Here is a 26233-nt window from a genome sequence, read left to right on the forward strand (position 1 = left end):
GTAATCTTGACATCTTGTTCTCAAGATTTTTTACATGAATGGATTGAAGTGTATGTAGCCTCCAGGTTCACTCATTGTACATACCTGTAGTAAGTTAAGATTAGCAAATGCATGCTTATATGCTTTGGCATGCCTTGACTTTACTTTTTACTTTATATTGATATGTTGAGTAAGATAAACATATACAATCATATTTTCCCCTTACACATAAAGGTCTTCCTGTGTACATTACCATTTATCATCTTACATTCTCATTTGATTTAATTCCAGCCTCCTGAGGATCACTTTGGCCTGCGTTTATTTCTCGCATGATTTACCACTTGTCCCTCTACCTTCAGAGATGGTCTTCACTAACCTGGCATCTGGAATTGACAGATGTCAAATTAATTTCATACAGAAAATGCAAAAAGCTTTTGCTGTGTTATGAGAATGATTTGTTTTATGTTTTCACTAACATCAAAAAAATTTCAGGTCGAGTCTCAGGTAGCTTCTTCAAAAGCAATGAATGATCGTGTTTGCCAGGATTGCACACAACAACAAATGTTTGTTCAGACCTTCCAGAAGAGTGAAGCCTTACCCATCCTGGATAAACTAGCATCTCTGATATCATCCAATGCTTCTACCATAACAAAACTTCCTTCTTCCCTGGACAGCAAAGTAAGATGGAGTGTTTTTTCATGCCCCTTTTTTTTTTTTTTTTTTTAGGATTGATATAGGAAGAAAACACTAAGAAAGAGTTGAAGATTTAGGAAGAAAGTTGAGTGAAAAGTCTAGGTAAAATAAGAAATGTACTAGGAGGAGGTGAAAAAGGAGGTAATTGGATGGAAGAGTGGAAATGTGAATGTGAGAAGTAAGGAAGGGAAGTGAAAGGAAGCCAGAAAGAGTATTTCAAAGAACTGATGAATGAGAAAAGGTGAGGCAGTAGTTTTAACATGCATGTGTATGGGGATGGAAGGAAAGAATGCAAGTGCAGGGGCTTATAGCAAGAAGAGAGGTAAAAAAGGCAATAATGAGGTTGAAGGTAGGAAAGGCACCTGGAGTGGATGGGATTATGACTGAAATGTTGAAGTAAGAGTGAATGCATATGATAGTTGATTTAGCATAAAAAATGAAGGTTGTGCTGAAGATTGGGTGGAAGCTATTATTGTTCCTGTATTCAAAGGAAAAGGTGTTCAGGATGTACATAGCACTTACAGTTGAATAAGTCTGTTAAGTATACCAGGAAAAGTATATGCGAAAATGTCGAATGATAGAGTGATGGCAATGACTAAATACAGAATTTGTGATGAGCAAAGGGACTTTAGGAAAGGTAGGCAATATGTGGAAGATTGGGTGGAAGCTATTATTGTTCCTGTATTCAAAGGAAAAGGTGTTCAGGATGTACTTAGCACTTACAGTTGAATAAGTCTGTTAAGTATACCAGGAAAAGTATATGCGAAAATGTCGACTGATAGAGTGATGGCAGTGACTAAATACAGAATTTGTGATGAGCAAAGGGACTTTAGGAAAGGTAGGCAATATGTGGATTGGATTTTTGTGGTGATTGACTTTGGAAAAGTATCTAGCAAAAAGTAAGAAGCTGTATGCAGCTTTTATGGATCAGGAGTATGGCAGTTGAGTGGAATGCTTTATGGGATAGAGGGACAATTGGATGGTGCAAAAGCCTTTGATATAAGTAGTGAATGTATGTGCAAGAGTGGATGAAGAGTCTAGAGAAAGTTCCGGTGTACATGTAGGTGTGAGGTAAGGCTGTATGATGTTAATGTGGCTTTTAAAATATACATATGTGTATGGATTGATAAGAGAGAGAAAAACAAATATAGGGAAGGCAGGAGCCAATGCAAACACTGTGCTAGAGTTGCCCTCTGGTAGTGGCCTAAAGGTGAGGCACTAAAGGCTAAAAAGCAGCATAGGAATTCACTAGTTATGGGGACATGGTACTCTATAAATGCAGCACACAGAACTTTCTTGCGAGTTCTTGATTGAGATATTCTTTATGATATTGTTGCTGAAGGAATGTAAAAATTTTGATATGTTTTATGTTGGGCAGACTTGTAAGAATCTTTTTGTTAGACTTAAGCAACGTAAATATAGTATAAGAACAGGACAAGAATCAAGTGCCTTGTTTAATTATGTTAAAGATTATGATCATTGTGTTGAGTAATGCCAATTCATTGATTAACTCTGACTCTTTTACCAAGAGAAATATCATTGAATCTTCTATTATTGAATACACAAAGAATTGTAACATTAATACCAGTGAAGGTCTATGCAAATTAGATGGCTTTATTTTAGATAAGATTTGTAAATAGTTCTATTTCTTGTCCACATGATGAAATTTTATGACACGCATGTTGCTAGACTCAAATGCACCAACCCAAACACCACCTTTCAGGTAATGCTTGTATACCAATGGTGTCTTAGCTACATCTTTTCCTTGTATGTCAACTGACTGTTATGTCTCTTTCTTGTATCTCCCCTGATGGTGTGTTTATTACACAAAAGTGCACTTGGAAACTTATTGTTTTCCATTTTCCTGTGGATTTTAAGCGTATACACCTATGTACATATTCATACTTGCTCGCCTTTATCCATTCTTGTCACCACTCCTCCCCACCGGAAACAGCATTGCCACCCCGTGTTAGGGGATCATATCAGGGGATAGAGGAAAAATATATGCTACCCATATGTCTCCAGGATGTTACAGAAGTTGATTTAGATGGGTGAGAACAGGAAACTGAAATTTACCCATCCTGTACAGTTAAGATTATTATTACCTTAAGAATAGGAGCAGGAGTAGAAGCCAAGTAAGGGTTCATTTTTCTCCTAACACTTCCCTGCACAGGTGGGGAAAGGTAAACACCTATAGGAAAGAAAAAACAAAAATGAATGAAGGTACTAAACAAACAGGCCACACTTACATGGAGAATGGCCTTCATGTCATCGTTGATGTAGAACTTGTGATATATTGTCAAGGAGAAATAAAAGGCAGTGTTGATAGATAAGTACCTATACAACGTGTAAATTGCACAGGTACATAGTGCCTACATACTTGCCCCATTTCTTAGCCAACTCTTGAATGGACATGGTTTTTATTTCTAGTAGGGCATGCAGGGCTTAAAGGCTAGTTGACTGTTTGTAGAGTAGGCTTCAAATAGTGTACTTAGGTTTAGCAAGTACTTTGGAATGGTAGTTTTTGAAGGAAATGACCACTTGTATAGCTTTTAAGACTTTCTTTTTAGTAGAATCTGTCCTGCTTGTTGGCAAGATAAGTCACAGGAATGTCTTTACTGTTCTCTCTTCATACAGGCATGGACAGAAGTCTCCTTAACCTCAAAATTGCTTTTATAATTCACAGTTAAGTGCCATAGATAGAGAATGTGAAAAATTCCACCAGCAGCAGTCCAAACTCATCTTTCAGTTGGAAGAAGAACTAAACACTCATTTGGAGGCTCATACTAGTTACATTAAAACTAATCTTGATGCTGTGAATAGCTTGATAGCATCTGCAGAAACTCATTCTCAGGTAAGTAAAAAATGTTTAATTTATCACAGTTTACTGTTATTTCAGTTTCTTCTACAAATGTAGTGAAAAATGCTCGTGAGCAAAAAGGGTTAACTTAATCCATTCTGTCCTCCTAAACTTGGTCTGATTTTGCATACTATCCAGCTTAAGGTTTCTCCAAAAAAATTTAGAAAATTAGAAAAATGTGGTTGCATGTGCGAGAGATGCATGTGGCATGCAAAAGGTGGGAGGCGGGCAGATTAAAAAGGGCAGCGAATGGTGGGATGAAGAAGTAAAGTTACAGGTAAAGAGAAAAAAGAAAAAGAGGCATTTGGATGATACTTGCGCAGCAGGAGTGCAAATTATTGGGAAGTTTATAAGAGAAATTGACTGGAGGTCAAGAGGAAAGTGCACGGGTTGAAAAAGAAGGCAAATGATAGTTGGGTGAGCGAGTATCAGTAAACTTAGGGAGAATTAGATGTTTTGGAAGGAGGTTAATAGTATGCAAAAAATAAGAGAACAAATGGGAGTATTGGTTGAGGGGCCAAAGGGGAAAGTGGTAATAGGTAGTGATGAAGTGAGAAGGAGACAGAGTAAATATTTTGAAGGACTTGAGTGTGTTTGATGATAGGGTGGCAGATATTGGTTTTTGGGTCAGGCCAGTAAGTGAAGTGAGAAAGTCATGGAGAGCAGTTTGGTAAAGAGAGGAGAGGTGGTGAAAGCCTTATGTAAGATTAAATGTGGCAAGGTGGCTGTAGTGGATGGTATTGCAGTTGAATTTTGTAAGAAAGGGGGATGACTGTGTTGTTGATTGGCTAGTTAAGATTTTCATTTTATGTATGGATCATGGTGAGGTGTTTGAGGATTGGCAAGATGCATGTTCTAGTGCCATTGTATAAAGGGAAGAGAGATAAAGGTGGGTGTTCAAATTACAGAGGTATAAGTTGTATAGGAGAGTGGTGATTGAGAGAGTGAAGGTATGCAGAGAGCATCAGATTGGGGATGAGCAGTGTGGTTTCAGAAGCGGTAAAGGATGTGTGGATCAGGTGCTTGCTTTAAGAATGTATGAGAAATGTTTAGAGAAACGGATGGACTAGTAGGTGACATTTGTGGATCTGGAGAAAACGTATGATAGGGTTGATAGAAGTGCCTTGTGGAAGGACTTATAAATATATGGTGTGGGAGAAAAGCTACTAGAAGTAGTGAGTCGTTTTTATCAAGGATGTAAGGCATGCGTACAAATAGATAGAGAGGAGAGTTGTTCCAAGTGGTGAACGTTGGTCTGTAGCAGGGGTATGTGATGTCACCATGGCTGTTTAATTGGTTTGTGGATGTGGTGGTAAGGGATGTAAATGCAAGTCTTGGAGAGAGAGGTGAATATGCAGTCTGTAAGGGATGAAAGGGCTTGGGAATTGAGTCAGTTGTTGTTTACTAATAGTACAGCACTGGTGGTAGATTTGAATGAGGAACTGCAGAAGTTAGTTACTGAGTTTGGAAGAGTGTTTGAATTTGAGAGTAGATATGAATAAAAACAAGGTTGTTAGGCTTAGCAGGATTGAGGGGCAAGTTATTTGGGGTGTGAGTTTAACTGGTGAAAGATTGGAGGAAGTGAAGTGTTTTAGATACCTGAAAGTGGACATGGAAGCAGAAGTGAGTCATATGGTAGGTGAAAGGACAAAGGTTGTTAGAGCACTGAAGAATGTTTGGAAAGAGAGGTCATTATCTGGGTAGGCAAAAATGGGTGGTTGAAGGTATAGTAGTCCCAACAATATTGTCTAGGTGTGAGGCATGGGCTATAGATATGGCTGTGCAGAGGAGGGTAGATATATTAGAAATGAAATGTTTGAGGACAACATGTGGTGTGAGATGGTTTGAGTAAGTATTGAAAGGTAAAGAGAGATGTATGGTTGATAGAGCTGAAGAGTGTGTTGAAATGGCTTGGACATGTGGAGAGAATGAGTGAGGAAGGTTGATATAGAAGGTATATGTGTCAGAAGTTTAGGGAACAAGGAGAATAGGGAGACCAAACTGGAAATGGAAGGATGGAGGAAAAAAGATTTTGAGTGATTGTGGCCTGAACATACAAGAGAGTGAAAGACATGAACACGATAGAGTGAATTGGAATAATGTGGTATACTGGGGTCAACTTGCTATCAGTGGACTGAATCAGGGCATGTGAAGCATCCAGGATAAACCATGGAAAGATTTATGGAACCAGGTAGTGGATTGGGAGTAGTGGTTTTGCTGCATTTACACATGACAGAATGAATGTGGCCTTTGTGTGTTCCTGGTGCTACCTTGGTAATGTGGGAAAGAGCAATCGAGTATGAAGATTATCTTTTTTTTTTTACTTAATTTTTATGTACTGCATTAGTAAGGTAGCACCAGGAACAGATGGTGAAAGGCTGCATTCACTGGCAGCGACACACTATCTGTCCTATACAAAGCACTGAAACCACATCCCACTATCCACAACCAGGCCCCACTGGCCTTTCCATGGCTTCCTTGGCTGCTTCACAATACCTGGTTTAGTCCATTGACCACATCGACCCCTGTATACCACTTTGTTCCATTTCAGTTTATCTCATGTGTGCCTGTCACCCCCATGCATTTTCAGACCCTTGTCACTCAAAATCTTTTTCACTCCATCATTTCAGCTCCAGTTTGTTCTTTCTTCCCCCTTTCCTTGTCCCCTCCACCTCTGACACATAAATCCTCTTTATTGACCTTTCTTCACCCTTTCCCTCTATATGTCCAAACCATTTCATAATACCCTCTTCAGCTCTCTCAACTACACTCTTTTTATTGCCACATCTCTCTTGTATCCTTTTATTACTTCTTGATGAAACCACTTTACACCACACATTGTCCTCAAGCATTTCATTTTCAACACATTCACCTTCCTCTGCACATCCTCATCTGTAGGCTATGCTTCACACCCATACAACATTGCTGGGACTGCTATGCCTTTAAACATGCTCTATTCATTTTTGTCCACCCAGAGAATGACTTCTCTTTCCACATGTTCTTCAGTGCTTCCAGTACCTTCACCCACTTACCCATCCTGTGACTCACTTCAACTTCCATGGATTCATTTGCTGCCATGCCCACTCCCAAGTATCTAAAACTATTTACTTCTTCCAAATTTTCTCTATTTACTTCTCAACTGCCTATCACATTTACTTCCAACTTCTTCCTTTCACATTATATTCACATAAACATAGACTATGTTTGGCCTTTGCCCGTATCATGTAATTGTAAAGGTGGTTGAGCAAATGGCTTTTATTTTACAATTTGATCTAATAATGTAGTTATCCCGTAAGTTCTTTTGCTTGTCGTGATGTTTAGAAAAATATATCACTATGAATACATTACTGATATTAAGAGCAAAATTGTCTGTACTGAGAAAGGCATTGAAATTCTTTTCTGTCCATAGGAACTTTAGCTTAAGATGGAGCAGACAAGGGATACATTACCACTCATCTTGCTCAACATTGTCCTAGATTTTGAGGCTGAGGTCAAATTGACCATGATTGACATGAAGTTAGGTTGGCACCATTGTAATGGTTGTTGTGTTTGACCACTTTTATTATTAGAATATATGATTTTTTTTTCTCCAGCTGGGCCTGAATGTACAGTATGTTAACAGCTGATAAATTAGGTAACCCCCATCATGTGCTTAGAAAGTTTGTTTCATAGATAGAGGAAATTTCTTTACTTAACAGAAAACACTGAGATATGCTTTCTGTAGGTTAACAGAAATTTTTTTCAGCATGTGTATTCTTCAATCAGCACTATAGTGGACAACTTGGCAGAAGTACAGCGTGACATTCAAGCATTCAATTCCACTCGAAGTGAAGGCTTGACAGGCATACATTCAAATCTCTGTTCTGTACAAGAAAACACAAAGAATGCCAGCAGCAGCATGAGGTCACTTGTTAAGAACATAAGAGATGAAAATGCTGGCCATCTTTTAACTACATATGATCTAAAGAGTGAGGCACAAGTCACCATGAATGAATTGTTTAACCAGGTTAGTTTGGAGTTGGTAGATGCCACATGACAGTAAATTATATTGAATATAACTGTAGTTATGGTGCATAGAAAAGCAAACCAGTTACTGGTTGATTAACAGTTCTCTGTATTTTTTTGTGTAAAGCCTTTGAATTCTCACATTTGATACATGATATTACTGGGGTAAGGGAAACAGAATTGTACTATATTCCTTGCTTTGAATTCTCACATTTGATACATGATATTACTGGGGTAGGGGAGACAGAATTGTACTGTATTCCTTGCTTTGAATTCTCCCATTTGATACATGATATTACTGGGGTAGGAGAGACAGAATTGTACTATATTCCTTGCATGTTGTAGAAGGTGACTAAAGGGGATGGGAGTGGAGGGCTAAAAACCCTCCCCTTTTATGTATTTCAAAAGACGGCACAGAAGGATCCGAGCAGGGGGTGCTAATCTTCCTTGAAGGCTTAGGCTGAAAAGGTCTATATGTGTGTGGATGTAATCAAAATAAGAGAGGAGAGATGGCTAGTGTGTTTGAGGCAAGAAACCTGGGTGTTCAGGCCTTGTTTGAAACAAAGCTCAAGGGTAAATGGAAATGATGGTTTGGAAATGTTATAGGAGTAAAGTCATGGGTTCGTGAGAAGACGAGCTGAGGAAAGAGTAACACTACCACTGAAGCAGGAGTTGTAGGGGTGTGTGAAAGAGTAAGGAAGTTTATTATAGAATGACAGTAAAAGGGAAAGTGGATGGCAAGAGATGAGTGATTATTAGTGCTTATGCACCTGACAATGAATAGAAAGATTGTGAGAGGCAAGGTTTTGGGAGCAGCAGAGTGAGTGTGTCAGTAGTTTTGATTCAAGAGACTTAGTGATGGATTATTTGAATTCAAAGGTGAATGAGGTTGCAGTTGAGGGTATAACTTGTCAGCATAAGTATTCAGTATTATGATTGGAAATGGTGAAGAGCTTATGGAGTTGTGCTGAGAAAGGACTGGTCATTGGGAATTGATGGTTTAAAGAGAGGAACATACACAAGTATACCTATATGAGTAGGAAAGTGGTCAGCGGGCAGTATTGGAGTACACATTAATTGATAGCCGAGTGAAAGAGAGACTGATGGATATATATGTGCTGATGGGAAGTCTGATCACTGTCTTGTGGAGATGAGGGTGAAGATTCGTACAGGTTTTCAAAAAAGAGGAAACAGTATTGGTGAAGAGAGCAGTGAGAGTTGGCTAACTTGGAAAGAAGAATTGTGTGAGGAAGTACCAGGAGAATGAATGTAAAATGGCAAAAGGTGAAAGTGAATGAATCAAGAGGAGTGGATGAGGAAAGGGAGGTATTAAGGGAAATAGTGCTGGCATGTGCGAGAGATGCATGTGGCATGCAAAAGGTGGGAGGTGGGCATATTAGAAAGGAAAGTGCTTGTGAAAGAGAAAAAAAGAGGCATTTGGGTGGTACTTAATGAGTGAAAATGATTGGGGGATGTGTAAAGGAAAGTGGCAGGTGGTCAAGAAGAAGGTGCATGGGTTGAAGAAGAGGGCAAATGAGAGTTAGGGTGAAAGAGTATCAGTAAACTTTAGGGAGGATGAGAAGGTGTTTTGGAAGGAGGTTGGTATGCAAAAAACAAGAGAACAAATCGGGATATCAGTGAAGGGTGCAAAAGGGTAATTTTAAACAGATAGTGATGAATTGAGGAAATGGGGAGAGTATCTTGAAGAACTGTTGAATGGAAGGTGGTGGTTTATATGCAGCTAATGACTAGGGAGGTATATTACCAATGCTACCTACCATGGCATTGAGAGGGATAGTGACGGCTGCTCAGTGAGCTGGCACTTTAGTGGTTGTTTGGTTGCACTCTTCTGACCCTGGTAGCTGTCTTTTGTTTCTGCCTTTCGTGCATATTAACTACTGGCATTCCATTCCCAGGCATAAGATCTCGCTTTGTCACACATAACACTTGACACATTAATTCACACAGCTCACTCTTTGTAACTGTAGATTTTTTTGTGGTAGCACTGTTTGGTAGCCCTGCCTTTTGGCTGAGTGGTAGGAGCAATAGATCATAGTAGTAGTAGGCAGGAACATTTAGGCTGGAGCATTAGGTAGAAACATTAGGTAGAAGTAGTAGGTAGGAACATTAGGTGTGAGCATTTAAGTGTAAATAATAGGTGGAACATTAGGTAGAAGTAGTTAGTAGGAACATTAGGTAGGAGTCTTTACAGACACTGCACTATAGTTGTCCTCTGCCAGTGGCCTGTTTTTGTGGCAGTAAAGTCTAAGAAGCACCACTGGAGTTCACTGGTTATAGAGACTCTATGGCCATGGCCACCCCCATGAGGCAGTTCCAGACGGAAACAGCCATCAGAAATATAGATAGATAGACTGTACATGTGTATATATGTATATGTCTGTGTGTATATATATGTATACTTTGAGATGTATAGGTATGTATATTTGTGTGTGTGGACGTGTATGTATATACATGTGTATGTGGGTGGGTTGGGCCATTCTTTTGTGTTTCCTTGCGCTACCTCGCTAACGCGGGAGACAGCAACAAAGCAAAATAAATAAATAAATAGACTGTTTTATGTTTTTAGTGATTGGATAGCAAATGTAGGGTGAGTTGGGATGGTATGCAGAGTGAGAGGGTATTGGAGAATAGTTTTGCGAAGAGAGAATAGTGAAAGCTTAATGGAAGATGAAATGTGGCAGCTGGAGTGAATGGTATTGCAATTGAATTCATTAAGACTGGGGTGACTGTATTGTTGATTGGTTTGTTAGGATTTTCAGTGCATGTATGGTGAGGTGCCAGAGGATTGGCAGAATGCATGTATATTACCATTGTATATAGAAAGAGTGATAGCAGTGAGTGTTCAAGCTAGAGAGTGTACCTGGTAAGTTATATGGGAGGGTCTTGATTTAGAGGGTGAAGGCATGTACAGAGTATCAGATTGAGGAGGAGCAGTGTGGTCTTAGAAGTGGCAGGGGATGTGTGGATCAAGTGTTTACTTTAAACAGTGTGTGTGAGGACATGCATTTGTATTTTGCATATGATAGGGTTTATAGAGATGTGTGTGAGGACATGGATTTGTATGTTGCATATGATAGGGTTTATAGAGATCATTCTGGAAAGTCTTTAGAATGTACAGTGTGAGAAGAACTGCTAGAAGTAGTGAGTAGTTTTTATCAAGAGTGTAAGGCATGTATATGAGAAGGAAGAGAGGAGAGTGAAGGTTTGTCTGTGGCAGGGGTGTGTGATATAACCTTGGCTGTTTCATCTGTTTATATATGAAGTGATGATGGAGATGAATGCAAGAATCCTTGACAGGGGGTGATTTTGGAGTCTGTATGGGATGAGAGGGCCTGGGAAATGTAATTTGTAGTTTGCTTATAATACAGCACTAATGACAGATTTAAGTGAAAAGTTGTTGACTGGGTTTGGAAGACCAGGTGAAAGGGAAAACTCGAGAGTTAATGAATTAAAGCAGGATTATTAGGTTTAGCAAGATCAAGGTACAGGTTATTTGGAGTGTGAGTTTGAATGGAAAAATTTGGAGGAAGTGAAGTGATTTAGATACCTGGGAGTGGACATGGCAGTGAGTGGAACCATGGGAGCAGAAATGAGTCATTGGGTGGGTGAGGGGGTGAAGATTCTGGGAGGGCTGAAAAATATATGAAAAGAGGGATCATTATCTGTGAGAGCAAAATCAATTATAAGTGTTTGAAGGTATAGTAGTTCCAACAATACTATTTGGATGTGAGGCATGGGCTTTAGATAAGGCTGTGTGGAGTAGGGCATATGTGTTGGAAATGAAAAGTTTGAGGACAATATGTAGTGTGAACATTGATGAAGGGGGCTAATGGGGAGGTAATAACAAGTAGTGGTGATGTGAGAAGATGGAGTGAGTATTTTGAAGGTTTGTTGAATGTGTTAGATGATAGAGTGGCAGATATAGGTTGTTTTGGTCGAGGTGGTGTGCAAAGTGACAGGGTTAGGGAGAATGATTTGGTAAACAGAGAAGAGGTAGTAAAAGCTTTGCGGAAGATGAAAGCCAGCAAGGCAGAGGGTTTGGATGGTATTGCAGTGGAATTTAATACAAAAAGGGGTGACTGCATTGTTGACTGCTTGGTACGGATATTCAATGTATGTATGACTCATGGTGAGGTGCCTGAGGATTGGCAGAATGTACAGTGCCATTGTACAAAGGCAAAGGGGTTAAAGATGAGTGCTCAAATTACAGAGGTCTAAGTTTTGTTGAGTGTTCCTGGGAAAGTATATGGGAGGGTGTTGATTGAGAGAGTGAAAGCATGTACAGAGCATCAGATTGGGGAAGAGCAGTGTGGTTTCAGAATTGGTAGAGGATGTGTGGATCAGGTGTTTGCTTTGAAGAATATATGTGAGAAATACTTAGAAAAGCAAATGGATTTGTATGTAGCATTTATGGATCTGGAGAAGGCATATGATAGAGTTGATAGAGATGTTCTGTGGAAGGTATTAAGAATATACGGTGTGGGAGGCAAGTTGCTGGAAGCAGTGAAAAGTTCTTATCGAGGATGTAAGGCATGTGTATGAGTAGGAAGAGAGGAAAGTGATTGGCTCTCAATGAATGTTGGTTTGCGGCAGGGGTGTGTGATGTCTCCATGGTTGTTTAATTTGTTTATGGATGGAGTTGTTAGAGAGTTGAATGCAAGGGTTTTGGAAAGAGGGGCAAGTATGCTGTCTGTTGTGGATGAGAGGGCTTGGGAAGTGAGTCAGTTGTTGTTTGCTGATAATACAGCACTTTTGGCTGATTCATGTGAGAAACTGCAGAAGCTGGTGACTGAGTTTGGTAAAGTGTGTGAAAGGAAAAAGCTGAGAGTAAATGTGAATAAGCGCAAGGTTATTAGGTACAGTAGGGTTGAGGGACAAGTCAACTGGGAGGTAAGTTTGAATGGAGAAAAACTGGAGGAAGTGAAGTGTTTTAGATATCTGGGAGTGGATTTGGCAGCGGATGGAACCATGGAAGTGGAAGTGAGTCACAGGGTGAGGGAGTGGGCAAAAGTTCTGGGAACGTTGAAAAATGTGTGGAAGGCGAGAACATTATCTTGGAAAGCAAAAATGGGTGTGTTTGAAGGAATAGTGGTTCCAACAATGTTATTTAGTTGCGAGGCATGGGCTTTAGATAGAGTTGTGCGGAGGAGGTAGGATGTGTTGGAAATGAGATGTTTGAGGACAATATGTGGTGTAAGGTGGTTTGATCGAATAAATAATGAAAGGGTAAGAGAAATGTGTGGTAATAAAAAAAAAGTGGTTGAGAGAGCAGAAGAGGATGTTTTGAAATGTTTTGGTCTCTTGGAGTGAATGAGTGAGGAAAGATTGACCAAGAGGATATATGTGTAAGAGGTGGAGGGAAAGAGGAGAAGTGGGAGACCAAATTGGAGGTGGAAAGTATTTATTTATATATTTATTATACTTTGTTGCTGTCTCCTGTGTTAGCAAGGTAGCGCAAGGAAACAGACGAAAGAATAGCCCAACACACCAACATACAGATGTATATACATATACGTCCACACACGCACATATACATACCTATACATCTCAACGTATACATATATATACACACACAGACATATACAAATATACACGTGTACATAATTCGTACTGTCTTCCCTTATTCATTCCCGTCGCCACCCCGCCACACATGAAATGAAAACTCCCTCCCCCACATGTGTGCGAGGTAGCACTAGGAAAAGACTACAAAAGCCAATTTTGTTCACACTCAGTCTTTAGCTGCCATGTTTGATGCACCGAAACCACAGCTCCCTTTCCACATCCAGGCCCCACACAACTTTCCATGGTTTACCCCAGACGCTTCACATGCCCTGGTTCAATCCATTGACCACATCGACCCCTGTATACCACTTTGTTCCATTTCAGTTTATCTCATGTGTGCCTGTCACCCCCATGCATTTTCAGACCCTTGTCACTCAAAATCTTTTTCACTCCATCATTTCAGCTCCAGTTTGTTCTTTCTTCCCCCTTTCCTTGTCCCCTCCACCTCTGACACATAAATCCTCTTATTGACCTTTCTTCACCCTTTCCCTCTATATGTCCAAACCATTTCATAATACCCTCTTCAGCTCTCTCAACTACACTCTTTTTATTGCCACATCTCTCTTGTATCCTTTTATTACTTCTTGATGAAACCACTTTACACCACACATTGTCCTCAAGCATTTCATTTTCAACACATTCACCTTCCTCTGCACATCCTCATCTGTAGGCTATGCTTCACACCCATACAACATTGCTGGGACTGCTATGCCTTTAAACATGCTCTATTCATTTTTGTCCACCCAGAGAATGACTTCTCTTTCCACATGTTCTTCAGTGCTTCCAGTACCTTCACCCACTTACCCATCCTGTGACTCACTTCAACTTCCATGGATTCATTTGCTGCCATGCCCACTCCCAAGTATCTAAAACTATTTACTTCTTCCAAATTTTCTCTATTTACTTCTCAACTGCCTATCACATTTACTTCCAACTTCTTCCTTTCACATTATATTCACATAAACATAGACTATGTTTGGCCTTTGCCCGTATCATGTAATTGTAAAGGTGGTTGAGCAAATGGCTTTTATTTTACAATTTGATCTAATAATGTAGTTATCCCGTAAGTTCTTTTGCTTGTCGTGATGTTTAGAAAAATATATCACTATGAATACATTACTGATATTAAGAGCAAAATTGTCTGTACTGAGAAAGGCATTGAAATTCTTTTCTGTCCATAGGAACTTTAGCTTAAGATGGAGCAGACAAGGGATACATTACCACTCATCTTGCTCAACATTGTCCTAGATTTTGAGGCTGAGGTCAAATTGACCATGATTGACATGAAGTTAGGTTGGCACCATTGTAATGGTTGTTGTGTTTGACCACTTTTATTATTAGAATATATGATTTTTTTTTCTCCAGCTGGGCCTGAATGTACAGTATGTTAACAGCTGATAAATTAGGTAACCCCCATCATGTGCTTAGAAAGTTTGTTTCATAGATAGAGGAAATTTCTTTACTTAACAGAAAACACTGAGATATGCTTTCTGTAGGTTAACAGAAATTTTTTTCAGCATGTGTATTCTTCAATCAGCACTATAGTGGACAACTTGGCAGAAGTACAGCGTGACATTCAAGCATTCAATTCCACTCGAAGTGAAGGCTTGACAGGCATACATTCAAATCTCTGTTCTGTACAAGAAAACACAAAGAATGCCAGCAGCAGCATGAGGTCACTTGTTAAGAACATAAGAGATGAAAATGCTGGCCATCTTTTAACTACATATGATCTAAAGAGTGAGGCACAAGTCACCATGAATGAATTGTTTAACCAGGTTAGTTTGGAGTTGGTAGATGCCACATGACAGTAAATTATATTGAATATAACTGTAGTTATGGTGCATAGAAAAGCAAACCAGTTACTGGTTGATTAACAGTTCTCTGTATTTTTTTGTGTAAAGCCTTTGAATTCTCACATTTGATACATGATATTACTGGGGTAAGGGAAACAGAATTGTACTATATTCCTTGCTTTGAATTCTCACATTTGATACATGATATTACTGGGGTAGGGGAGACAGAATTGTACTGTATTCCTTGCTTTGAATTCTCCCATTTGATACATGATATTACTGGGGTAGGAGAGACAGAATTGTACTATATTCCTTGCATGTTGTAGAAGGTGACTAAAGGGGATGGGAGTGGAGGGCTAAAAACCCTCCCCTTTTATGTATTTCAAAAGACGGCACAGAAGGATCCGAGCAGGGGGTGCTAATCTTCCTTGAAGGCTTAGGCTGAAAAGGTCTATATGTGTGTGGATGTAATCAAAATAAGAGAGGAGAGATGGCTAGTGTGTTTGAGGCAAGAAACCTGGGTGTTCAGGCCTTGTTTGAAACAAAGCTCAAGGGTAAATGGAAATGATGGTTTGGAAATGTTATAGGAGTAAAGTCATGGGTTCGTGAGAAGACGAGCTGAGGAAAGAGTAACACTACCACTGAAGCAGGAGTTGTAGGGGTGTGTGAAAGAGTAAGGAAGTTTATTATAGAATGACAGTAAAAGGGAAAGTGGATGGCAAGAGATGAGTGATTATTAGTGCTTATGCACCTGACAATGAATAGAAAGATTGTGAGAGGCAAGGTTTTGGGAGCAGCAGAGTGAGTGTGTCAGTAGTTTTGATTCAAGAGACTTAGTGATGGATTATTTGAATTCAAAGGTGAATGAGGTTGCAGTTGAGGGTATAACTTGTCAGCATAAGTATTCAGTATTATGATTGGAAATGGTGAAGAGCTTATGGAGTTGTGCTGAGAAAGGACTGGTCATTGGGAATTGATGGTTTAAAGAGAGGAACATACACAAGTATACCTATATGAGTAGGAAAGTGGTCAGCGGGCAGTATTGGAGTACACATTAATTGATAGCCGAGTGAAAGAGAGACTGATGGATATATATGTGCTGATGGGAAGTCTGATCACTGTCTTGTGGAGATGAGGGTGAAGATTCGTACAGGTTTTCAAAAAAGAGGAAACAGTATTGGTGAAGAGAGCAGTGAGAGTTGGCTAACTTGGAAAGAAGAATTGTGTGAGGAAGTACCAGGAGAATGAATGTAAAATGGCAAAAGGTGAAAGTGAATGAATCAAGAGGAGTGGATGAGGAAAGGGAGGTATTAAGGGAAATAGTGCTGGCATGTGCGAGAGATGCATGTGGCATGCAAAAGGTGGGAGGTGGGCATATTAGAAAGGAAAGTGCTTGTGAAAGAGAAAAAAAGAGGCATTTGGGTGGTACTTAATGAGTGAAAATGATTGGGGGATGTGTAAAGGAAAGTGGCAGGTGGTCAAGAAGAAGGTGCATGGGTTGAAGAAGAGGGCAAATGAGAGTTAGGGTGAAAGAGTATCAGTAAACTTTAGGGAGGATGAGAAGGTGTTTTGGAAGGAGGTTGGTATGCAAAAAACAAGAGAACAAATCGGGATATCAGTGAAGGGTGCAAAAGGGTAATTTTAAACAGATAGTGATGAATTGAGGAAATGGGGAGAGTATCTTGAAGAACTGTTGAATGGAAGGTGGTGGTTTATATGCAGCTAATGACTAGGGAGGTATATTACCAATGCTACCTACCATGGCATTGAGAGGGATAGTGACGGCTGCTCAGTGAGCTGGCACTTTAGTGGTTGTTTGGTTGCACTCTTCTGACCCTGGTAGCTGTCTTTTGTTTCTGCCTTTCGTGCATATTAACTACTGGCATTCCATTCCCAGGCATAAGATCTCGCTTTGTCACACATAACACTTGACACATTAATTCACACAGCTCACTCTTTGTAACTGTAGATTTTTTTTGTGGTAGCACTGTTTGGTAGCCCTGCCTTTTGGCTGAGTGGTAGGAGCAATAGATCATAGTAGTAGTAGGCAGGAACATTTAGGCTGGAGCATTAGGTAGAAACATTAGGTAGAAGTAGTAGGTAGGAACATTAGGTGTGAGCATTTAAGTGTAAATAATAGGTGGAACATTAGGTAGAAGTAGTTAGTAGGAACATTAGGTAGGAGTCTTTACAGACACTGCACTATAGTTGTCCTCTGCCAGTGGCCTGTTTTTGTGGCAGTAAAGTCTAAGAAGCACCACTGGAGTTCACTGGTTATAGAGACTCTATGGCCATGGCCACCCCCATGAGGCAGTTCCAGACGGAAACAGCCATCAGAAATATAGATAGATAGACTGTACATGTGTATATATGTATATGTCTGTGTGTATATATATGTATACTTTGAGATGTATAGGTATGTATATTTGTGTGTGTGGACGTGTATGTATATACATGTGTATGTGGGTGGGTTGGGCCATTCTTTTGTGTTTCCTTGCGCTACCTCGCTAACGCGGGAGACAGCAACAAAGCAAAATAAATAAATAAATAGACTGTTTTATGTTTTTAGTGATTGGATAGCAAATGTAGGGTGAGTTGGGATGGTATGCAGAGTGAGAGGGTATTGGAGAATAGTTTTGCGAAGAGAGAATAGTGAAAGCTTAATGGAAGATGAAATGTGGCAGCTGGAGTGAATGGTATTGCAATTGAATTCATTAAGACTGGGGTGACTGTATTGTTGATTGGTTTGTTAGGATTTTCAGTGCATGTATGGTGAGGTGCCAGAGGATTGGCAGAATGCATGTATATTACCATTGTATATAGAAAGAGTGATAGCAGTGAGTGTTCAAGCTAGAGAGTGTACCTGGTAAGTTATATGGGAGGGTCTTGATTTAGAGGGTGAAGGCATGTACAGAGTATCAGATTGAGGAGGAGCAGTGTGGTCTTAGAAGTGGCAGGGGATGTGTGGATCAAGTGTTTACTTTAAACAGTGTGTGTGAGGACATGCATTTGTATTTTGCATATGATAGGGTTTATAGAGATGTGTGTGAGGACATGGATTTGTATGTTGCATATGATAGGGTTTATAGAGATCATTCTGGAAAGTCTTTAGAATGTACAGTGTGAGAAGAACTGCTAGAAGTAGTGAGTAGTTTTTATCAAGAGTGTAAGGCATGTATATGAGAAGGAAGAGAGGAGAGTGAAGGTTTGTCTGTGGCAGGGGTGTGTGATATAACCTTGGCTGTTTCATCTGTTTATATATGAAGTGATGATGGAGATGAATGCAAGAATCCTTGACAGGGGGTGATTTTGGAGTCTGTATGGGATGAGAGGGCCTGGGAAATGTAATTTGTAGTTTGCTTATAATACAGCACTAATGACAGATTTAAGTGAAAAGTTGTTGACTGGGTTTGGAAGACCAGGTGAAAGGGAAAACTCGAGAGTTAATGAATTAAAGCAGGATTATTAGGTTTAGCAAGATCAAGGTACAGGTTATTTGGAGTGTGAGTTTGAATGGAAAAATTTGGAGGAAGTGAAGTGATTTAGATACCTGGGAGTGGACATGGCAGTGAGTGGAACCATGGGAGCAGAAATGAGTCATTGGGTGGGTGAGGGGGTGAAGATTCTGGGAGGGCTGAAAAATATATGAAAAGAGGGATCATTATCTGTGAGAGCAAAATCAATTATAAGTGTTTGAAGGTATAGTAGTTCCAACAATACTATTTGGATGTGAGGCATGGGCTTTAGATAAGGCTGTGTGGAGTAGGGCATATGTGTTGGAAATGAAAAGTTTGAGGACAATATGTAGTGTGAACATTGATGAAGGGGGCTAATGGGGAGGTAATAACAAGTAGTGGTGATGTGAGAAGATGGAGTGAGTATTTTGAAGGTTTGTTGAATGTGTTAGATGATAGAGTGGCAGATATAGGTTGTTTTGGTCGAGGTGGTGTGCAAAGTGACAGGGTTAGGGAGAATGATTTGGTAAACAGAGAAGAGGTAGTAAAAGCTTTGCGGAAGATGAAAGCCAGCAAGGCAGAGGGTTTGGATGGTATTGCAGTGGAATTTAATACAAAAAGGGGTGACTGCATTGTTGACTGCTTGGTACGGATATTCAATGTATGTATGACTCATGGTGAGGTGCCTGAGGATTGGCAGAATGTACAGTGCCATTGTACAAAGGCAAAGGGGTTAAAGATGAGTGCTCAAATTACAGAGGTCTAAGTTTTGTTGAGTGTTCCTGGGAAAGTATATGGGAGGGTGTTGATTGAGAGAGTGAAAGCATGTACAGAGCATCAGATTGGGGAAGAGCAGTGTGGTTTCAGAATTGGTAGAGGATGTGTGGATCAGGTGTTTGCTTTGAAGAATATATGTGAGAAATACTTAGAAAAGCAAATGGATTTGTATGTAGCATTTATGGATCTGGAGAAGGCATATGATAGAGTTGATAGAGATGTTCTGTGGAAGGTATTAAGAATATACGGTGTGGGAGGCAAGTTGCTGGAAGCAGTGAAAAGTTCTTATCGAGGATGTAAGGCATGTGTATGAGTAGGAAGAGAGGAAAGTGATTGGCTCTCAATGAATGTTGGTTTGCGGCAGGGGTGTGTGATGTCTCCATGGTTGTTTAATTTGTTTATGGATGGAGTTGTTAGAGAGTTGAATGCAAGGGTTTTGGAAAGAGGGGCAAGTATGCTGTCTGTTGTGGATGAGAGGGCTTGGGAAGTGAGTCAGTTGTTGTTTGCTGATAATACAGCACTTTTGGCTGATTCATGTGAGAAACTGCAGAAGCTGGTGACTGAGTTTGGTAAAGTGTGTGAAAGGAAAAAGCTGAGAGTAAATGTGAATAAGCGCAAGGTTATTAGGTACAGTAGGGTTGAGGGACAAGTCAACTGGGAGGTAAGTTTGAATGGAGAAAAACTGGAGGAAGTGAAGTGTTTTAGATATCTGGGAGTGGATTTGGCAGCGGATGGAACCATGGAAGTGGAAGTGAGTCACAGGGTGAGGGAGTGGGCAAAAGTTCTGGGAACGTTGAAAAATGTGTGGAAGGCGAGAACATTATCTTGGAAAGCAAAAATGGGTGTGTTTGAAGGAATAGTGGTTCCAACAATGTTATTTAGTTGCGAGGCATGGGCTTTAGATAGAGTTGTGCGGAGGAGGTAGGATGTGTTGGAAATGAGATGTTTGAGGACAATATGTGGTGTAAGGTGGTTTGATCGAATAAATAATGAAAGGGTAAGAGAAATGTGTGGTAATAAAAAAAAAGTGGTTGAGAGAGCAGAAGAGGATGTTTTGAAATGTTTTGGTCTCTTGGAGTGAATGAGTGAGGAAAGATTGACCAAGAGGATATATGTGTAAGAGGTGGAGGGAAAGAGGAGAAGTGGGAGACCAAATTGGAGGTGGAAAGTATTTATTTATATATTTATTATACTTTGTTGCTGTCTCCTGTGTTAGCAAGGTAGCGCAAGGAAACAGACGAAAGAATAGCCCAACACACCAACATACAGATGTATATACATATACGTCCACACACGCACATATACATACCTATACATCTCAACGTATACATATATATACACACACAGACATATACAAATATACACGTGTACATAATTCGTACTGTCTTCCCTTATTCATTCCCGTCGCCACCCCGCCACACATGAAATGAAAACTCCCTCCCCCACATGTGTGCGAGGTAGCACTAGGAAAAGACTACAAAAGCCAATTTTGTTCACACTCAGTCTTTAGCTGCCATGTTTGATGCACCGAAACCACAGCTCCCTTTCCACATCCAGGCCCCACACAACTTTCCATGGTTTACCCCAGACGCTTCACATGCCCTGGTTCAATCCATTGACAGCATGTCGACCCCGGTATACCACATCGTTCCAATTCACTCTATTCCTTGCACGCCTTTCACCCTCCTGTATGTTTAGGCCCCGATCACTCATAATCTTTTTCACTCCATCTTTCCACCTCCAATTTGGCCTCCCACTTCTCCTTGTTCCCTCCACCTCTGACACATATATCCTCTTTGTCAATCTTTCCTCACTCATTCTCTCCATGTGACCAAACCATTTCAAAACACCCTCTTCTGCTCTCTGATCCACACTCATTTTATTACCACACATCTCTCTAACCCTTTCATTACTTACTCGATCAAACCACCTCACACCACATATTGTCCTCAAACATCTCATTTCCAGCACATCCACCCTCCTCCGCACAACTCTATATATAGCCCACGCCTCGCAACTATATAACATTGTTGGAACCACTATTCCTTCAAACATACCCATTTTTGCTTTTCAAGATAACATTCTCAACTTCCACACATTTTTCAATGCTCCCAGAACGTTCACCCCCTTCCCCACCCTATGACTCACTTCTGCTTCCATGGTTCCATCCACTGCCAAATCCACACCCAGATATCTAAAACACTTCACTTCCTCCAGTTTTTCTCCATTCAAACTTACCTCCCATTTGGCTTGTCCCTCAACCCTACTGTACCTAATAACTTTGCTCTTATTCACATTTACTCTCAGCTTTCGTCTTTCACACACTTTACCAAACTCAGTCGCCAGCTTCTGCAGTTTCTCACACGAATCAGCCACCAGCTCTGTATCATCAGTGAACAACAACTGACTCACTTCCCAAGCTCTCTCATCCACAACAGACTGCATACTTGCCCTTCTCTCCAAAACTCTTGCATTCACCTCCCTAATAACCCAATCCATAAACAAATTAAATAACCACGGAGATATCACACATCCATGCCGCAAACCGACATTCACTGGGAACCAATCACTTTCCTCTCTTCCTACTGGTACACATGCCTTACATCCTCGATAAAAATTTTTCACTGCTTCTAGCAACTTACTTCCCACACCATATACTCTTAATACCTTCCACACAGCATCTCTATCATCTCTATCATATGCCTTCTCCAGACCCATAAATGCTACACACAAATCCATCTGTTTTTCTGAGTATTTCTCACATACATTCTTCAAAGCAAACACCTGATCCCACACATCCTCTACCACTTCTGAAACCACACTACTCTTCCCCAATCTGATGCTCTGTAAATGCCTTGACCCTCTTAATCAATACCCTCCCATATACTTTCCCAGGAATACTCAACAAACTTATACCTCTGTAATTTGAGCACTCACTTTTATCCCCTTTGCCTTTGTACAGTGCACTATGCAAGCATTCTGCCAATCCTCAGGCACCTCACCATGAGTCATACATGCATTAAATAACCTTACCAACCAGTCAACAATACAGTCACCCCCTTTTTTGATAAATCCCAGTGCAATACCATCCACACCCGGTGCCTTGCCGGCTTTCATCTTCCGCAAACTTTTACTACCTCTTCTCTGTTTACCAAATCATTCTCCCTAACCCTCTCACTTTGCACACCACCTCGACCAAAACACCGTATATCTGCCGCTGTATCATCTAACACATTCAACAAATCTTCAGAATACTCACTCCATCTCCTTCTCACATCACCACAAATTGTTATCACCTCCCCATTACCCCCCTTCACTGATGTTCCCATTTGTTCCCTTGTCTTATGCACTTTATATATCTCCTTCCAAAACATCGTTTTATTCTCCCTAAAATTTAATGATACTCTCTCACCCCAACTCTCATTTGCCCTCTTTTTCACCTCTTGCACCTTTCTCTTGACCTCCTGCCTCTTTCTTTTACATCTCCCACTCATTTGCATTATTTCCCTGCAAAAATCATCCAAATGCCTCTCTCTTCTCTTTCACTAATCATCTTACTTCTTCATCCCACCACTCACTATCCTTTCTAATTTGCCCACCTCCCACGCTTCTCATGCCACAAGCATCTTTTGTGCAAGCCATCACTGCTTCCCTAAATACATCCCATTCCTCCCCCACTCCCCTTATGTCCTTTGTTCTCACCTTTTTCCATTCTGTACTTAGTCTCTCCTGTTACTTCCTCACACAAGTCTCCTTCCCAAGCTCACTTACTCTCACCACTCTCTTTACCCGAACATTCTCTCTTCTTTTCTGAAAACCTCTTTCACCTTTACGTCCACAAGATAATGATCAGACATCCCTCCAGTTGCACCTCTCAGCGCATTAACATCCAAAAGTCTCTCTTTCGCACGCCTATCAATTAACACGTAATCCAATAACACTCTCTGGCCATTTCTCCTACTTACATACGTATACTTGTGTATATCTCTCTTTTTAAACCAGATATTCCCAATCACCAGTCCTTTTTCAGCACATAAATCTACAAGCTCTTCACCATTTCCATTTACAACACTGAAAACCCCATGTACGCCAATTATTCCCTCAACTGCCACATTACTCACATTTGCATTCAAATCACCCATCACTATAACCCAGTCTTTTGCATCAAAACTACTAATGCACTCAGCTGCTCCCAAAACACTTGCCTCTCATGATCTTTCTTCTCATGCCCAGGTGCATATGTATCAATAATCACCCATCTCTCTCCATCCACTTTCAGTTTTACCCATATCAATCTAGAGTTTACTTTGTTACACTCTTTCACATACTCGCACCACTCCTGTTTCAGGAGTAGTGCTACTCCTTCCCTTGCTCTTGTCCTCTCACTAACCCCTGACTTTGCTCCCAAGACATTCCCAAACCACTCTTCCCCTTTACCCTTGAGCTTCGTTTCAATCAGAGCCAAAACATCCAGGTTCCTTTCCTCAAGCATACTACCCATCTCTCCTTTTTTCTCATCTTGGTTACATCCACACACACATTTAGACACCCCAATTTGAGCCTTCGAGGAGGATGAGCACTCCCCTCGTGATTCCTTCTTCTGTTTCCCCTTTTAGAAAGCTAAAGTACAAGGAGGGGAGGGTTTCTAGCCTCCTGCTCCCGTCCCCTTTAGTCGCCTTGTACGACTAATTTACTGAAATCCCCCTACACATAGGAGTATCTTATAACTTCAGTGGGATGCACTGAATGGATTAAGGGTTAATGTTATTGACAGGTAGGATGCTTGTTAGTTTGACTGACATGAGTGATTGTTATTATGCCAACATGCAGAATTCTTCACAAATGTGTCAGTGATTGTTGTTAAGTTTGTATGATTTTGAACTTTGAATTTGGTGGTAAGTAAGTGTTTTTGTATGATTATGCATGCACCACGTTGCTTGTATGTAGGAGACGTGACACAGATATTGATGTTTTTCAATTATATACAGCTTGAGAGTGATGTTCAGCATATGGGAGAGGAGCGGTGTGGTTTAGAATCGGCAATTGACTGTTATGCTAACAGGACTTGTCAAGCCATGTCTACTGCACATGCTACAGCACAGGACCATAGCAAAGAGATGGAAACCAAGGGAACAGAACACATCAAGAGCACTACGTTGGAAATGGAGGTTGTTTTTTACTTTTTTCATAACTGCATGATATTTTTCTCAGTATTATTGATAGTTGAAGTGATAGTAGTAACATAAGATTGTATTAAAAGATGATAAGTGGTAGCTTTCAGTGCTGAACTGCAATTTACTCTTTTGGATTTCAAAACATTTGCACTTGATAAATGTTTGTGATGTACAGAAAGCAAGGTTTGTGAGGGTCTGGAATAGTTGAGATAAGTCTGAGTTTTGCATTGATAAAGAACTAAAACAATTTTGAAAAATTGCTTTTAACTTACCGAAAGGTTTGAATTTCAACCAGAAGGCCTGAGAAGTCACTCTGAAAGGTAAAGGTTTTGGTGAACATTCATTTTTCTTCTGAGGCATCTTTCTATATAAATATTTGCAATTTCAAGTTGATAATGTGACTAGAATTATAGTTTTTTGAGCTGATAATGAAGTCATTCTTTGTGAAAGTTAACATTACAAAAATTAGCCTTAGGTAGTAGTCGGTAAGAGCATTAGGTAGGAGCATGTGAAAACACTGCGCTAGAGTTGCTTTCTGATGGTGACCTGTTAAGGGTGAGATACTAAAGCCTAAGAAGCAGCGTTAGAGTTCAAGAGTTATGGAGACTTCTGCTGTGGCCATTCCCTAGGGGCAGTTCCTGAAGGGAAAGTGCATCAGAGATGTAGATGAATATTGTTGAATTTTTACCTTGTAATAGTGGACTGAAAAACCCAGAGAGGAGCATGGTAAACCCTGATATGTTCTTTTATAATGTTTGTGAATTTTTCATATCTTTGCAGAAAGCAGTCTTGGATCAGTCACAGGACCTGAAAATGAAGAATATGTCCTTAGAAACAGAAATCTCAAAGTTAGAACTTGAGAGCATTCGTTTTGAGAAAGAGTGTGAAATTGTATGTGACAATCTGCAGAAGTGGTCTCATAAACATCATGAGGAGCTTCATGTTCAAGAGGCTGAAGTTTTGGAACTATTCTCTGAAAAGATAGCTGAAGACATGCCTACTGGTAAGAGAGCACATCTTTGTTTATAAGAGGGCCACCACACCCTACATTGCCACCATTCTTTTCTTCAATTTACAGAATTTGTTTTTCATAACTAAATTTTCCTGAGGTGAGCACTATGGAGTTAAGTACTCAGAACTAAGTACTATCAAGTATTCACTGGATACCACACCCTCCCTCATCACCTCTACTGCTCTCTCTCTCCCTCTTTGGCCATCACACCCTCCCTCACTGCCACCACTCCCTCTCCCTGGCCACTGCTCCTTGAGCAGGAGAATTACATTATTCAGTGGTATGAACACTCACCCCTGTCATTTTCCATCTTCATACCTTGCATATTGCCACCACAACCTTCCCACTCAGCAGTAAGAGATTTTCCCAAAAATATGTCATCCAAGCAGCTGGCAGCTTCTGTCCTGTCAAGGAAATGGATGAATTATTGACAGCTGTGTATGGTGGTTAGTTGTCATGTGCCAGGCAACTTTTTTGATGTGTGTGTACAGACAGAAGACAGGACTACCATTTTATGGTACAGAAGAATATTATAGGTAGTGTGCATGGTCTGTGAGAGGGCTAGCTAAGAACTTGTCCACTGTTTGAGAAGGTTATGGTTTAGAAATGCGAATGAAAAAAAGGATAAAAATGACAAAGTTGTGGAAACTGTAAGACTTCACTTACAAGAAAACTTTGATAAGAAGCTAGCTAGATATGCAGTAATGATGAAGAGTACATGGTGAAATTGATGAGGTACAGAGACATTTTTATATATCTTGCTAGGTATCAACTTCATTTCCTTCCACAATGAGCTCATCAATGATTACAGACATGTATCTTTTTTGAGCATTGATTTAGCAAAACATCAGGAATTGAGCTTATTAAGTATCCTTGCTTTGAACTATATTCTTTTCTTA

The 26233-nt window shown here is 40.2% G+C and overlaps 1 protein-coding gene across 1 annotated transcript in view; it reads left to right on the top strand.

Annotated features, from left to right (window-relative positions):
- Klp61F (Kinesin-like protein at 61F) overlaps window positions 1-26233 on the top strand; it is a 165694-nt gene that overhangs the window by 104419 nt on the left and 35042 nt on the right. The window contains exons 13-17 of the mRNA XM_071678934.1: window positions 472-657; window positions 3359-3526; window positions 7278-7538; window positions 24137-24316; window positions 25103-25325. Of these exons, the coding sequence (XP_071535035.1) occupies window positions 472-657; window positions 3359-3526; window positions 7278-7538; window positions 24137-24316; window positions 25103-25325 (1018 nt within the window). The remainder of the gene's footprint in view (window positions 1-471; window positions 658-3358; window positions 3527-7277; window positions 7539-24136; window positions 24317-25102; window positions 25326-26233) is intronic.

Source organism: Panulirus ornatus, chromosome 29 (assembly GCF_036320965.1).
Source record: "Panulirus ornatus isolate Po-2019 chromosome 29, ASM3632096v1, whole genome shotgun sequence".
NCBI classification, from domain to species: domain Eukaryota; kingdom Metazoa; phylum Arthropoda; class Malacostraca; order Decapoda; family Palinuridae; genus Panulirus; species Panulirus ornatus.